This window comes from Lepidochelys kempii, chromosome 4 (assembly GCF_965140285.1).
Source record: "Lepidochelys kempii isolate rLepKem1 chromosome 4, rLepKem1.hap1, whole genome shotgun sequence".
Classification (NCBI taxonomy): domain Eukaryota; kingdom Metazoa; phylum Chordata; order Testudines; family Cheloniidae; genus Lepidochelys; species Lepidochelys kempii.
Window position 1 is genome coordinate 79,691,884 of NC_136383.1, and position 14,198 is coordinate 79,706,081.

The window sequence follows — 14,198 nt, forward strand, 5'->3', positions numbered from 1 at the left end:
GCAGGGAATGGAAGGGGCAGGGCCTAAGTGTAGTACTTTGCACTTGTCTTTATTGAATTTCATCTTGACGTTTTCTGACCAATACTTTAATTTATCAAGGTCATTTTGAATTCTAATCCTGTCCTCCAAAGTGCTTGCCACCCCTCCCACTTTGGTGTCATCCACAAATTTTATAAGATTACTCTCCTCTCCATTATCCAAGTGAATAATGAAAATATTGAATAGTACCAGACCGAAGACAGATCCCTGCAGGACCCCACTAGATACATCTTCCCAGTTTGACAGTAAATCATTGAGAACTATTCTTTGAATATGTTTTTTTCAAACAGCTGTGCATCCACCTTACAGTAATTGCATCTAGACCACATTTCCCTAGTTTGCTTATGAGAATGTCATGTGGGACTGTGCCAAAAGCCTTACTAAAATCAAGTTATATTATGTTTATTGCTTTCCCCCCATCCACTAGGCCAGTAATCCTGTCAAAAAAAAGAAAATTAGGTTGGTTTGGCATGATTTGTTCTTGACAAAGCCATTTTGATTATTATTTATCAACCTGTTAGCCTCTACATGCTTATAAATTGATTGTTTGATAATTTGTTCCAGTACCTTTCCAGCTATCAAAGTTAGGCTGACATATCTATAATTCCCTGGGTCCTCCTTTCCCCTTTTTAAAGATAGGTACTATGTTTGCCCATTGCTAATCCTGTGAGTCCTCACCCATCCTCCATGAGTTCTCAAAGATAATTGCAAACAGTTACAGAACGATGTGAAGGAATCTTGGAAGTACTCTAGGATGAATTTCATCAGGCCCTGCAAATTTGAATAAATCTAATTTATCCAAATATTCTGTAACCCACTCTTTCCCTGTTCTGGCTTGTGATCCTTCCCCTTTGTTGTTAATATTCAACATTAACTTTTTTAATGAAGAAGACTAAAGTAAAATAGGCTTCAAAGTCCTCTGTCTTCTTGGTGTCATCCGTTATTACCTTCCTTCATCTTTCTCTTGCTCCTAAAGCATTTAAAAAAACCTTTTCTTATTGCCTTTTATGTTACTTGATAGGTGTACCTCATTTTGTGTCTTAGCTTTTCTGATTTTTCCCTACAAGCTTATGCTATACTTTCTTACTCATTATTAGCAATTTGTCCATGTTTCCACTTTTTGTAGGATTCCTTTTTGATTTTCAAGTCATTAAAGAGCTCCTGATGGAGCCATATTTAGCCAGCTGTCCTGAACTCCTTTTTCCCTTAGATTTTCTTCCCATGGGACCTCACCTAACAGAATCAGAGAATTTGTGAAGTCTGCTGTTTTGAAGTCCATTGTTCTTATTCTGCTGGGCTCGCTCCTTCCTTTCCTTAGAATCATGAAATCCATCATTTCATAATCACTTTCACTCAAGTTACCTTCAGTCTCTATATTTGCAAACAATTCCTCACTGTTAGTCATAATCAAGTCCCAAATGGCTGACCCTTGGTTACTTCCTCCATCTTCTAAAACAAGAAGTTGTTCCCAATACGTTCCAAGAACCAAATGGAGATTTTTTGTTTTGACATATTACTTTTCCAACAGATATCTGGGTAGTTGCTAAAATTCCCCATTACTTTCAGGTTTTGGATTTTTCTGTTATTTGTTCTAGAAATATCCCCTCCACCTTCCCCTTGGATTTGGTGGTCTGTTGCAGACACCTACCCTATTTTTTTCCCCTTTTACCTTCACCCAGACACTTTCATCTGGTCTGCCCCTCACCTCCTTTTCACAGATTTATAGACTCCGTGGCCAGAAGGGACCATCATGATCATCTAGTCTGACCTTCTGCACATCCTTCTGGATCACAGAACAAGTGAATACATTTTTCATGTACAACGTTACTCCTCCTCCCTTTTCTCACTGCCTGTCCTTCCTGAACAAGCTATACCCCTCTATATCAATATTCCAGCCAAGAGATTTAGTCAACCAATACTCTTTGATGTCAACTGCATCATAATGTTGCTTGTGCATTAAGACTTCCAGTTCTTCTTGTTTATTCCCCCACATTCCTTGCATTTGTGTACAGAGAACTAAGGTGCTGAACAGATTCCCCAACTCATTTCCATCCTGTTGCTTCTATGGCCCTAGCTTATAAACAGTCTATAAAGAGTTAATAAATTATTAACAGATGTTTTAACAAAGGGTAAATCAATGGTGATAGATTGTTATGGAACCTAACAGGTCAATAGGTTGCTTGTATCCATCTATAATGGCTTCTACTGATGTGCTTATAACCATCTACAACAGTTAGTACTCATGTCTGTAATGTGCTTAAAATAGCCATTATTTATTAATCCATTATAAACTATAATAATACCAAAAGCATGACCACACAGAGATTCTTCTCCTCCTTTATAAGGGTCTATGGATTAAAAGTTCTAGATCTGAACACAGTTGTGATTTTATTATTAACGACATGTTATCAAATGTTTTACTGTACATTATACTGAGGGACAAGAATAACCTAAAAATAAGGACTATTCATGCCAGCCAATCTAATTCTTCAAACAGCTGATGTAGAAGAAATCAATGACTAGCAGTTTCTATCATTAGTTTTTCCATCAAAATATGTACCACATTTGAGATGTCACAAAAAAATAGAAACAGGGAAGTAAAACTTTGAAAAATGTGTGAAAAAAACCTGAAGATGTGGAACAAACGACTGTGATGCCACAGTCCTCAAATGCTGCACATAGGATTCAGGAGACATTATTCACAACACAACAGTATTCCTAATAGGATGGCAAAGAAGCAGCAGCGGTTCACTAGTGCTCTTTTCAGGTCAATTCTCTTCAGGTTCTCAGATCATGCTCCTTACTCTTTCCTTGCTCTCTCCTCCCCTGTCTCATATAGCTCGGCCACAAATTAAATGACTGAAGTACTGAAAAAACCCAAAACCCCATTGTATTAACCTAGATTCAGTTGCTTTGGTGAGGGTAATCCTTAAACACAACAGGACATGTTCGGTCAAGCCATTTGTTTATATTACTGGTTCAGCCAAAAGGGAATGTCAAAAGAATAATGTGTATAACCAACAACAAAAAGACACAAATGTATGTAACTGTATAAGACAATACTAAGATGTTTGGAAACGGGCCTTTCCCATGCTTTTAGATTCTTACTTTATGCTAAACCTGTCAAGAATATGGTCACTTTGGGGATCATACTTGACACAAGGCATCGGTCAATGTGCTGCTTTTAGAACATTGAAATGTCAAAGGCACAATTTGCACATGTATTCTCTGATTTGCATGCATTCAGAGTATGACTTCACTTATGTGCTACTACAGGCTGATTGAACCAAATTTTACCTTTCCCTGCAGCCTATGCCACCCACTGAAGTCAATGGGAGGCCAGAATTTGGACTGTAGAGTTTAGAAAAGCCCAACACATATTTATTATGTCATCTTTTGGCTTTCTCTTGCCTTTGCAAGATTGTGTTTAGGGTGTGTGTTATGTGTATTCTCATGTGTTTTTCAGTAAAACTGTAAATTAGTCAAAAAGGGAGGTATGTAGATACAGTAAGAAATCTGAAAAATCTTCAGATATAAACTTTAAATATTTCTAAGTCAATATCTTATTTGGGGTTCAAATTCAAGAACAAACAGACATATCCCCTGTTCTGTGCTGTGAAAGGCCACACTGGCATTTTTATGGCCATCTGAAGTCATCTTCCCCCCCTCTCCAATCAAACTGAAATCAATCACAAATTATTATCGATATTTTAAGGTATACACCTGCACATTTTTAAGGCATCAGATGGGACCATATACAGCCACAGACAATTGGCAAGATTTTTCAAATGGGTGCCTAAAGTTGGACTGCTACAAAAACAGCACTTTTAAGTCAGGCCACTTTTCAGATACCTAAATATGGATTTGGGCATCTAACTTTTTCAAAAACAAGTGCCTAATCTTGACTAATATGATTAGAAATAAAAAAGCAATACATGTTCCACATTTTAAATCTCTAGTATAGTAATAACCAATGTAATGTTTTCTAAACAGTGCAATATGTTGGACCATTTGGGCATGATTTCTGCATTCACCATACAAGAACTTGCATAGTATTTGTAAAAAGAAAAGGAGTACTTGTGGCACCTTAGAGACTAACCAATTAATTTGAGCATGAGCTTTCATGAGCTACAGCTCACTGCATCGGATGCATACCGTGGAAACTGCAGAAGACATTATATACACATTCAGGGTGAGAAAACCTGGATTTGTGCTGGAAATGGCCCAACTTGATGATCACTTTAGATAAGCTATTACCAGCAGGACAGTGGGGCGGGAGGAGGTATTGTTTCATGGTCTCTGTGTGTATATAATGTCTTCTGCAGTTTCCACGGTATGCATCCGATGAAGTGAGCTGTAGCTCACGAAAGCTCATGCTCAAATAAATTGGTTAGTCTCTAAGGTGCCACAAGTACTCCTTTTCTTTTTGCGAATACAGACTAACACGGCTGTTACTCTGAAACTTGCATAGTATTTGGTCACTTTAGTTTTGCAACCAATTTTAAACAACTGTAATATTTACCCCTAATGTAACAACCTCTAATAACCAATGTATGGCAAAATCCTCTTTCCCTTACTCACACAGTGTCCAACTGTGCCACCCTTATGGTGAATAGAACCTTACTACATGAGTAGTCCCACTGAAATCAATGGGACCGTGTATGTAGTAAGGTATCATTCAGTGTGAGTAAGCATTTTACAACTGGGCCAACAATCATTACTGTACACATATCTTACTGACTTCAAATGAAACTCCTTGTGAAGTAAGGTACTTCTCAGTGTGTGAGTAAGAACATCAGAATCTAACCCCCCGTTAGTAATATGAACATTACTTACAAAATACTTACAAAATATGGACCAAATAAAGGCAACATGAATTACATGTATTTTCCAGAAACAATTACTATTTGTGTATATAAGTTTGTCAGGTTCCTCGTTTCATTCATCTACTGCACTTATACATAGTTCATGGAGCCAGTATTCTACGAACTCTATTTTAAAACATTCTAAATTTAGGATACTCTAGTCTGCATTTGGGCACTGAAATTAACACAAGTATCTGGCTACCTAGGGTACACTTGTATGCCAGGGATCTGAAATTAATCACTCCATTTTGAACAGACAAGTTTAAAAACTGGGTCATGATAGTCAATGAATCACACAATAAGTAAATGTCATTATATATCATGACTGTACCAATTTAAGTGTCTGCTGAATACCTAAGTATTAAATACAGTCTATTTGGAGACATAATTTAAAGTATTACTTTTTATTGTCTCATAATTGCAAAGTAGAATTCTTACTTGGCTTAGTAATTGGCAGGAGCTCAGCAAACATTACTGTGAGAAAATGGTCTTACAATTTCATTTGTTAATAATGTTTTCTAAAGTAAAAACTAATGTATATAATAAAACGAAACAGTAATGTTTTATTATATGCATTTATGATGTCTATCGAAGGAGTTTTAAATTCAGGTTTCAAAAGAGACATTTCTAATACGCTATAATTTTCTACTATAATTGTAATAGTATAATATTCTTGGCACCATCACTTTTTTATTTAAATAAGATGAAGTGGGAGTGTTATGGTTTGCCTGTTTAGGAACAAATGTTACAAGGGTCTCTGTAATGTGCACATACAAACATTTATTTATGCAAATTAATTGTGTGACTATCTGATTTATGCACACAACTGCACTTTTGCACTTGCACGTAAATACGTACAAGCAGAGTTCGCAGGCAGAGTTAAAAGCCCATTTGAAAATGTGGCCCTCATTTACCCTTTGGAATATGGTTGACATTTAATGATTCTTAGGATTGACATCACCACCAGATCCTTGGGACAGAACTTCAGTCTTATTTTGTACAGTTAAAGTGTACATCACTGTACTATATAAAGGTACAATTCAAGTGTGGAAAGAGGTCACTATGGCAGGTTCTTGCACCACTTCATAGAATCATAGAGTATCAGGGTTGAAAGGGACCTCAGGAGGCCATCTAATCCCCAACTAAATCATCCCAGCCAGGGCTTTGTCAAGACGGGCCTTAAAAACCTCTAAGGAAGGAGATTCCACCACCTCCCTAGGTAACCCATTCCAGTGCTTCACCACCCTCCTAGTGAAAAAGTTTTTCCTAATATCCAACCTAAACATCCCCCACTGCAACTTGAGACCATTACTCCTTGTTCTGTCATCTGCCACCACTGAGAACAGCCTAGATCAGGGATAGGCAACCTGTGGTACGCATGCCAAAGGCGGCATGCGAGCTGATTTTCAGTGGCACTCACACTGCCCGGGTCCTGGCCACCAGTCTGGGGGCTCTGCATTTTAATTTAATTTTAAATGAAGCTTCTTAAAAACCTTATTTACTTTACATACAACAACAGTTTAGTTATATATTATAGACTTATAGAAAGAGATCTTCTAAAAACGTGAAAATGTATTACTGGCAAGCCGAACCTTAAATTAGACTGAATAAATGAAGACTCGGCCCACCACTTCTGAAAGGTTGCCGACCCCTGGTCTAGATCCATCCTCTTTGGAACCCCCCTTCAGGTAGTTGAAAGCAGCTATCAAATCCCTCCTCAGTCTTCTCTTCTGCAAACTAAATAGTTCCGTCAGCCTCTCCTTATAAGTCATGTGCTCCAGCCCCCTAATCATTTTTGTTGCCCTCCACTGGACTCTTTCCAATTTTTCCACATCCTTCTTATAGTATTGGGCCCAAAACTGGACACAGTACTCCAGATGAGGCCTCACCAATGCAGACTAGAGGGGAATGATCACGTCCCTCAATCTGCTGGCAATACTCCTACTTATACAGCCCAAAATGCCATTAACCTTCTTGGCAACAAGGGCATACTATTGACTCATATCCAGCTTCTCGTCCCCTGCAACTCCTAGGTCCTTTTCCTGAAGAACTGCTGCCTAGCCACTCGGTCCCTAATCTGTAGCAGTGCATAGGATTCTTCCGTCCAGAGTGCAGGACTCTGCACTTGTCCTTTTTGAACCTCCTCAGATTTCTTTTGGCCCAATCCTCTGATTTGTCTAGGTCCCTCTGTATCCTATCCCTACCTTCCAGCGTATCTACCGCTCTTCCCAACTTAGTGTCATCTGCAAACTTGCTGAGGGTGCAATCCACGCCGTCCTCCAGATCATTAATAAAGATATTGAACAAAACCGGCCCCAGGACTGACCCTTGGGGCACTCCGCTTGATACCGGCTGCCAAGTAGACATGGAGCCATTGATCACCACCTGTTGAGCCCGACAATCTAGCCAGCTTTCTATCCACCTTATAGTCCATTCATCCAGCCCATACTTCTTTAACTTGCTGGCAAGAATACTGTGGGAGACCGTATCAAAAGCTTTGCTAAAGTCAAGGAATAACATGTCCATTGCTTTCCCCTCATCCACAGAGCCAGTTATCTCATTGTAGAAGGCAATTAGGTTAGTCAGGCATGACTTACTCTTGGTGAATCCATGCTGACTGTTCCTGATCACTTTCCTCTCCTCTAAGTGCTTCAGAATTGATTCCTTGAGGACCTGCTCCATGATTTTTCCAGGGACTGAGGTAAGGCTGACTGGCCTGTAGTTCCCCGGATCCTCCGTCTTCCCTTTCTTAAAGATGGGCACTACATTAGCCTTTTTCCAGTCCTCCGGGACCTCGCCTGGTCACCATGAGTTTTCAAAGATAATGGCCAATGGCTCTGCAATCACATCCGCCAACTCCTTTAGCACCCTCAGATGCAGTGCATCCGGCCCCATGGACTTCTGCTTGTCCACCTTTTCTAAATAGTCCTGAACCACTTCTTTCTCCACAGAGGGCTGGTCACCTCGTCCCCATACTGTGCTGCCCAGTGCAGTAGGCTGAGATCTGACCTTGTTTGTGAAGACAGAGGCGAAAAAAGCATTGAGTACATTAGCTTTTTCCACATCCTCTGTCACTAGGTTGCCTCTCCCATTCACTAAGGGCCCACATTTTCCCTGACCTTCTTCTTGTTGCTAACATACCTGTAGAAATCCTTCTTGTTACTCTTAACATCCACTCCATGGTGAGGCTGCAAAGGAAGTTTTAGGCACACTGGTCATACAAGGAAGCCTCTGCAACCCCTCTCTACTACAAGAGAATCCCACTTGTCTAGCACGTGGAAGCATTTTAAGGGTAGGCCCAAGGAAAAATCATGGAGCAGGTCCTCCAGGAATCAATTCTGAAGCACTTGGAGAGGAAAGTGATCAGGATCCATGACTATGTAGGGGCCGGGCTTACAGACGGACAGCTACTGCTACACTACCTTAGGAGTTGGAGTAATGGTCTTGAAGGAGCAGCAGTTTGCCTACAGGTTAGGAGGGGCAATCTCCGACTCCTATTTCCTCCACCCGATCTTCAGACTGTGACCCAACAAAGCCCATTCACTTGGGTTGGGGATAGGACGGGTACGTTGCACCGAACATCGGTAACACCTTTCTTTTTCTAAAGCCAAGTGTTCATCACTTACAAAACACCGCTTCCCTCCCTATCAGCTTTTCCTCGAGTCCCATCCCCCAGGCATGTGGCATCCCCTCCCTGACAGCAGAGATACCGGTTACCTGTGCTCTCCTCGCGCGGCAGCTCTGCCCGCCCCGGGGGCTCCCTCCAGCTCCCACGGGACGGGGGCAGGCTGGCCCCTTGCGGGCCCCTCCCCACGCTCTGCCGGCACGTACCGAACAGCGGGAGCTTGGGCTTGCCCGGGGCCGCGCGGGCGCAGACCTCCTGCGGCTGCCGGGGGGCCGGGAGGGAGCGGGCACCGCGGGAGGCGGGCGCCAGCAGCTCCGGCTCGGGGGGCTGCGGCGGCGGGGCCCGGGCGCCGCCGCTGCCCCCTGCAGGCCGCTGTCCGCGAGGCGCGAACCCGCGCAGAGCCAGGCGCTCCGGGTCGCCGAGCCGGGAGAGCGGGTGCGGGATCACAGGCGGCAGCCGGGGCGAAGCGATGCTGGGAGCCTGCGGGCGGCCGGAGGGCACCTCGCCGCGGGCAGCCATCCTGGCCGAAAGGAGACAAGACCAGGCCGATCCGTGTCGGGCGGCTCCGCCGCCTCCTCCCCCGCGCCAGGCGTAAAAGCCCCAACACAAACCGCCTGGGGGCTGCACCTGGCTGGGTGCGGAGCCGGAGCGCCCTCCCCTGCCCCTCTTTTAAAAGGCTGCGTAGGGACCGTTTCCAGCCCCCCGTGCCCAGGCCAGTACGTTCCGGGGCCCTGTGCTGCGAGCCCGAGCGGCTGCTGAGCCAACGAAGCCCTGGCACTGCCCCGTGCTCGATTCCCCCAGCCGCCCCGGACGCTTTGGAGCGGATGGTGTTTCTCTTCTGGAGCAAGGGGAGGTTGCTACAGGCAACAGAAAACGCCTGAGTCCCTTTCCAACAACATTTCTGCCAGAGTGCGAGCCAGACGCACCGCAGGGAGGTCCGGCTGCATTCCCCAGCCCAGTGACAGAAGCCGTGGGAGGAAGGGAACCCCCCGCCTCCCCGGCGTAACCACTGGACTCTCCTCCCTACACAGCTACCGGGGGAGCGTTACCACCAAGAAACGGAGTCTTGCGAACTGCACGGAGCATTTACTTGTGAGCATATGTGGGGCTCCCCTTTGTAACATGCAGCCAGTCCCTTGGCACATGTATGGAAATTAAAATAAAATATAGACTTGAGCCACAGATGTCAAACTGACCCCCATCCCCAGGATGCAGCTGTCTACAAATCCAGGACTAAAGCCTGAGTAAACAGATCTACCTTACACTGTATCCTGAAGGTCAATAAACTTGGACTCTGTTCGACCAAAACGGAGACAAAGTTGAGGCGCTTCAGCTGAGAGTCTCCAGCTCCCAGACCTTCAACCCCAGGGACTGGAAGAATGCCCTAGCTATTAGAGGAAAAGGGACTGTCTTTTAGATGGACAGGACAAACCATGGGGCTTTACAGAGATGAATATCAGGTCAACATCTTTAAATGCCTCTAGAAGTGAACAGAAAGTCAATTTTTAGAGTAGCAGCCATGTTAGTCTGTATTGACAAAAAGAAAAGGAGTACTTGTGGCACCTTAGAGACTAAGCAATTTATTTGAGCATAAGCTTTGGTGAACTACAGCTCACTTCATTGGATGCGTCCGATGAAGTGAGCTGTAGCTCACGAAAGCTTATGCTCAAATAAATTGCTTAGTCTCTAAGGTGCCACAAGTACTCCTTTTCTTTTTTCAGAAAGTCAATGCAGATCTTTAGCCCTGGTATAATCTGTTCCACAGCCAACACCATCAATACGCAGCCATCTGCATTTTGCATCAGCTGCAGCTTCTAAGTGATCTACAAGGATAACCCTATGTAAAGCATGTTACAGTAATCCTGTCCTGAGGTGACAAAGGCACGGATAACTGTTATGAGGTGGACATCAGAACACCAGGGTCATAGTCATCTTGATAGATGCCTGGGGAAAGGCCCTCTGGTCATATTACCTTGGGATTCAGAATCAAAATTAATACTTTACACTAAGGGAATATGAGTTTAAAGACTATGCCAAGATCCACAGAGGGATTTAGACTGCACACTTCATTTTTAGATACTTTGAAAGTCACTAGAATCCAAAACCCCTGAATTAAGCACTTAATCTCCCCATACAATGCATGGGGAGAGATAGGTGCCTGAGAATGGGATCCATAAAAAACAGCATGCTAGTGGGTAGCCAACTAAATTAGCCAATGGGAGATGCCAACTAGATGAGTGTATCTTAAACCCACCCTTCATACAGAGTTAGGCACCCACGTCTGGGTTGCAGGGAGGTGCTGGCCTATCTCCACGAGCTCTCCACACCTCGGAACCTCTCTCCTGGACCCAGGTGGCTTAGGTGCCTAAGCTGTTTTTGCAAGAAAGAGCAGAGAAGATGGTATCTCCATTATAACTTTTAGCCCAGTGGTTAGCTCATTCACCCAGGATGTGGGAGACCCAGGTTCAATTCCCTGCCTAAATGGAGGAAATTTTAAGAGCAGTCTCCCACTCTCAGGAGCACATGTGAACCACTGGGCTATCGGATATTCTGGTATGAGTATCTTTCAGTCTCTCTAGCTGAAGCTGTTCCATTGTACATAAATACTTAAAAAGTCACTGAGTCAGAGAGAGAGTGTGGACATGATTCCACACTGGTGATTAGTCCCTCTATTTAATTTATTTAATCCAAAGTGGAACAGTTTCAACAGGAGAGATCGAGAGAGACCCACATTGGAATATCTCATAGCCCTGAGCATAGGGAGATCCCTTTTCAACTCCTTTCTATCTGGTAGACAGGGGATTTGGACTCAGATTTCCTGCATAGTGGGAAGTGCTCTAACCATGGGGCTACAAGTTATAGGAGAGGCAATGTCTCCTGCTGCTGGATTTTGAATGGGCCTAAATCTGGTAACTGTGCTCTGAGGACCCGTACCAGATACGTGTCCCCCTGCCTATTGTCCCCAATCTGCATCTGGTTTGAGGATACCACTGGGATTAGGTATGAGATAGGCATCTGGACACCTACGGCAAGACATAAGTTTAGACCACTAAGGGACATTTGTAGTGACAATTTAGGCACTAGGTGAGTTTAGTTGAGTACAGAGGTAGGTACACCGCGTAGTAGCTTCACACCAGTTTTGTGAATCGCAGTAGCAATTACTCAATTAAGTTCCTTTGTGGCTCTGGGCTTCTGGCCCCAGTCCTGCACTGAGAATTGCATATGGGTCTCTGTGCCTGAAAATGTCAGTTGATAATCTCCGACTGTCTGAAGGATTCAAGGACATCCAAAACATTTGGATAATCAGAGTTTCAGATTAAACAAAATGTGACTAATTGGAGTATGAGGAGGGTTGATCTGTATGTGGTAATTTGTTTTTACTCTGGTTGTTATGACTGTATGAACTGTGGGGCTTATTTAACTTTTCGTGCTCATACAAGGTACTGGATTGACAACACTGAATGATTATTTGTTACTTCTCTTAAAACAAACTCAATAGTTTTCCAAAGATTTCCTAAGATGAAATGTAAAGATCAAACTATATATATGTGCCAGTTTGGAGGTTTAAAAGTGTACCAGGGCACACCTCTTTTTCATAATACAACAACAAAAGGATTATGTTTTGTCTTTTAGATTGTAAACTTTAGGGACACGGACTGTCGTTTAGTATGTGTTTGTATAGTACTTGGCACCCTGGGATCCAACCCAGTTGTGGCCTTAGGGCCATCACAGTATAAATGTTAAATAAGCCATAATAATTAACAATTGATTCAATGAAAGTGAAAGGGAGCAAATTTAGAATTGATAAAAAGAAATACATAATGCACAATTAGCCTGTGGATCTAATTGCCACAAAATATTCAGACAAACCAAAAAAATCACACCACATCAGCTGATTATCTGAATTGTTGAGACTGTGTGATCAACCCTCTGCTCAGACAGAAGCAGAGTGCTGGGACCATGCCCCAAACTGAAGAGAGAACAGGGGAGGCTGGTCTATTGTATCAGCTAAAAGGGGTCTGAGATTCTCCTCACCTCTTTCCCCGCTGTGCTGGGGGGACCCCCCACCCTAGACTTTCCTCCTCCTCTGGCCATCTGAAAGAATGGGGGAAATCATGGACTGTAACTTGGCCACCAGGCGCTCACGGTGTTCAGCAAGTCCATCCCAAGACTTTGGGAGGCTGTTGAGGTTTGGCCTCCCCACTAGGCCTGCTGGGCCCCAAATGAAGCCTGTTACAACTTATGTGCATAAAGTTACACACATGTGTAAGTGTTGGCAAGACCAGGGTCTCTGTTGAGAAAAAAAAAATCCAGAGTTACAATAAAGATTTTTTTAAAGATGTTGGAAGAGATATAAACTCTAGGCTAAAGCTTTCCCTGTAGGCAGATTATTCCATAATTACCGTCTTCAGGGTTTCTGTTGGTTTTACACCTTCTTCCAAAGCATGTGATGGTGATAGGACACTGAAATAAATGAACCAATGGCCTGATCCATTATGCTAGTCCCTAGGTTCCCATGTTGAGGAAACTGCAGTAAAATTTTGAAAGTGGAAATTAACAGCTATATAAAAATACTGTTGCCATGCTGTCTAGAGTGGTTCACAACTGAGTGCCAATCTCATGTCAGACTCTCAGAAAACAGGCAGACACCCCAAAGCTGTGGTATATTCTATAATTAGATTTCACCAAGCCTGTAACAACTGTATACTCCTGGATCACTATACCAGTCTTACCATGGAGTCACAAACAGTCCCCTTAGGTACTCCAGCCTATTCTGCCACCCAGACAAACTGGACTTAGCGATAATAGTCAAATAAACCAAAAATCACACCAAGCAGGTTACTCCCAATCCCAAAGGACAAGTCACTTTCCACAGATCAGCTGGTACTTTGGATCTCACACCAAAGTCAATGCTGACAGCCAATTCTATAGTAAATTAACCATAGGTTTATTAGCTAAGAGAAAGGAATGAGAGTTATTGAGAGGTTAAAGCAGGTAAAGTATAATAATAGGTGAGTCAAAGTTTGTAAGTCCAAAATAATAGCAGTTGATGTAATACACTGGTAGTTTCCCAAAAGTCTTTTCAGGGAACCCAGAAGTTTCTAGGGATCTCCACTTTGCATTTGGTATTTTCTCTGTAAGAATCTAAAGAGTCAGAGATAAGGATTATTCCTTGGAATCAGTATTTATAGTTTCTGCTCACAGAAGGCAATCTGAACCATGTTTTCATACACGTGGGCAGTGAATTTCCATTGTCGAACACAATGGCCCTTACTTTTAAGTTAGCACTCTTAAGCAGTAAAAATCATGGAAGATGGGTGAGATTCCAGAGGACTGGAAAAGGACAAATATCATGCCAATCTATAAAAAGTGAAATAAAACAACCCAAGAAATTACAGACCAGTCATCTTAACTTCAGTACCCATAAAAATAATGGAGCAAATAAGCAATAAATTGTTCCCAATCAAGCTGGAAGGGCATATCAAGTGGGGTCCCACAGGGATTAGTTTTGGGTCTGATTCTGTTCAATACCTTCATCAACGATTTAGATAATGGCATAGAGAGTACACTTATACAGTTTGCAGACAATATCAAGCTGGGAGGGGTTGCAAGTGCTTTGGAGGGTAGAATTAAAATTCAAAGTGATCTGGACAAACTGGAGAAATGGT

At 42.9% G+C, this 14,198-nt stretch overlaps 1 protein-coding gene across 1 annotated transcript in view; it reads right to left on the reverse strand.

The window, feature by feature from the left end:
* The window catches only part of LOC140910980 (EF-hand calcium-binding domain-containing protein 6), a 90,473-nt gene extending 81,425 nt beyond the window's left edge, over positions 1-9,048 (reverse strand). The window contains exon 1 of the mRNA XM_073343190.2: positions 8,622-9,048. Coding sequence (XP_073199291.2) covers positions 8,622-9,048 — 427 coding nt within the window. The remainder of the gene's footprint in view (positions 1-8,621) is intronic.
* Positions 9,049-14,198: the final 5,150 nt, after the last annotated feature.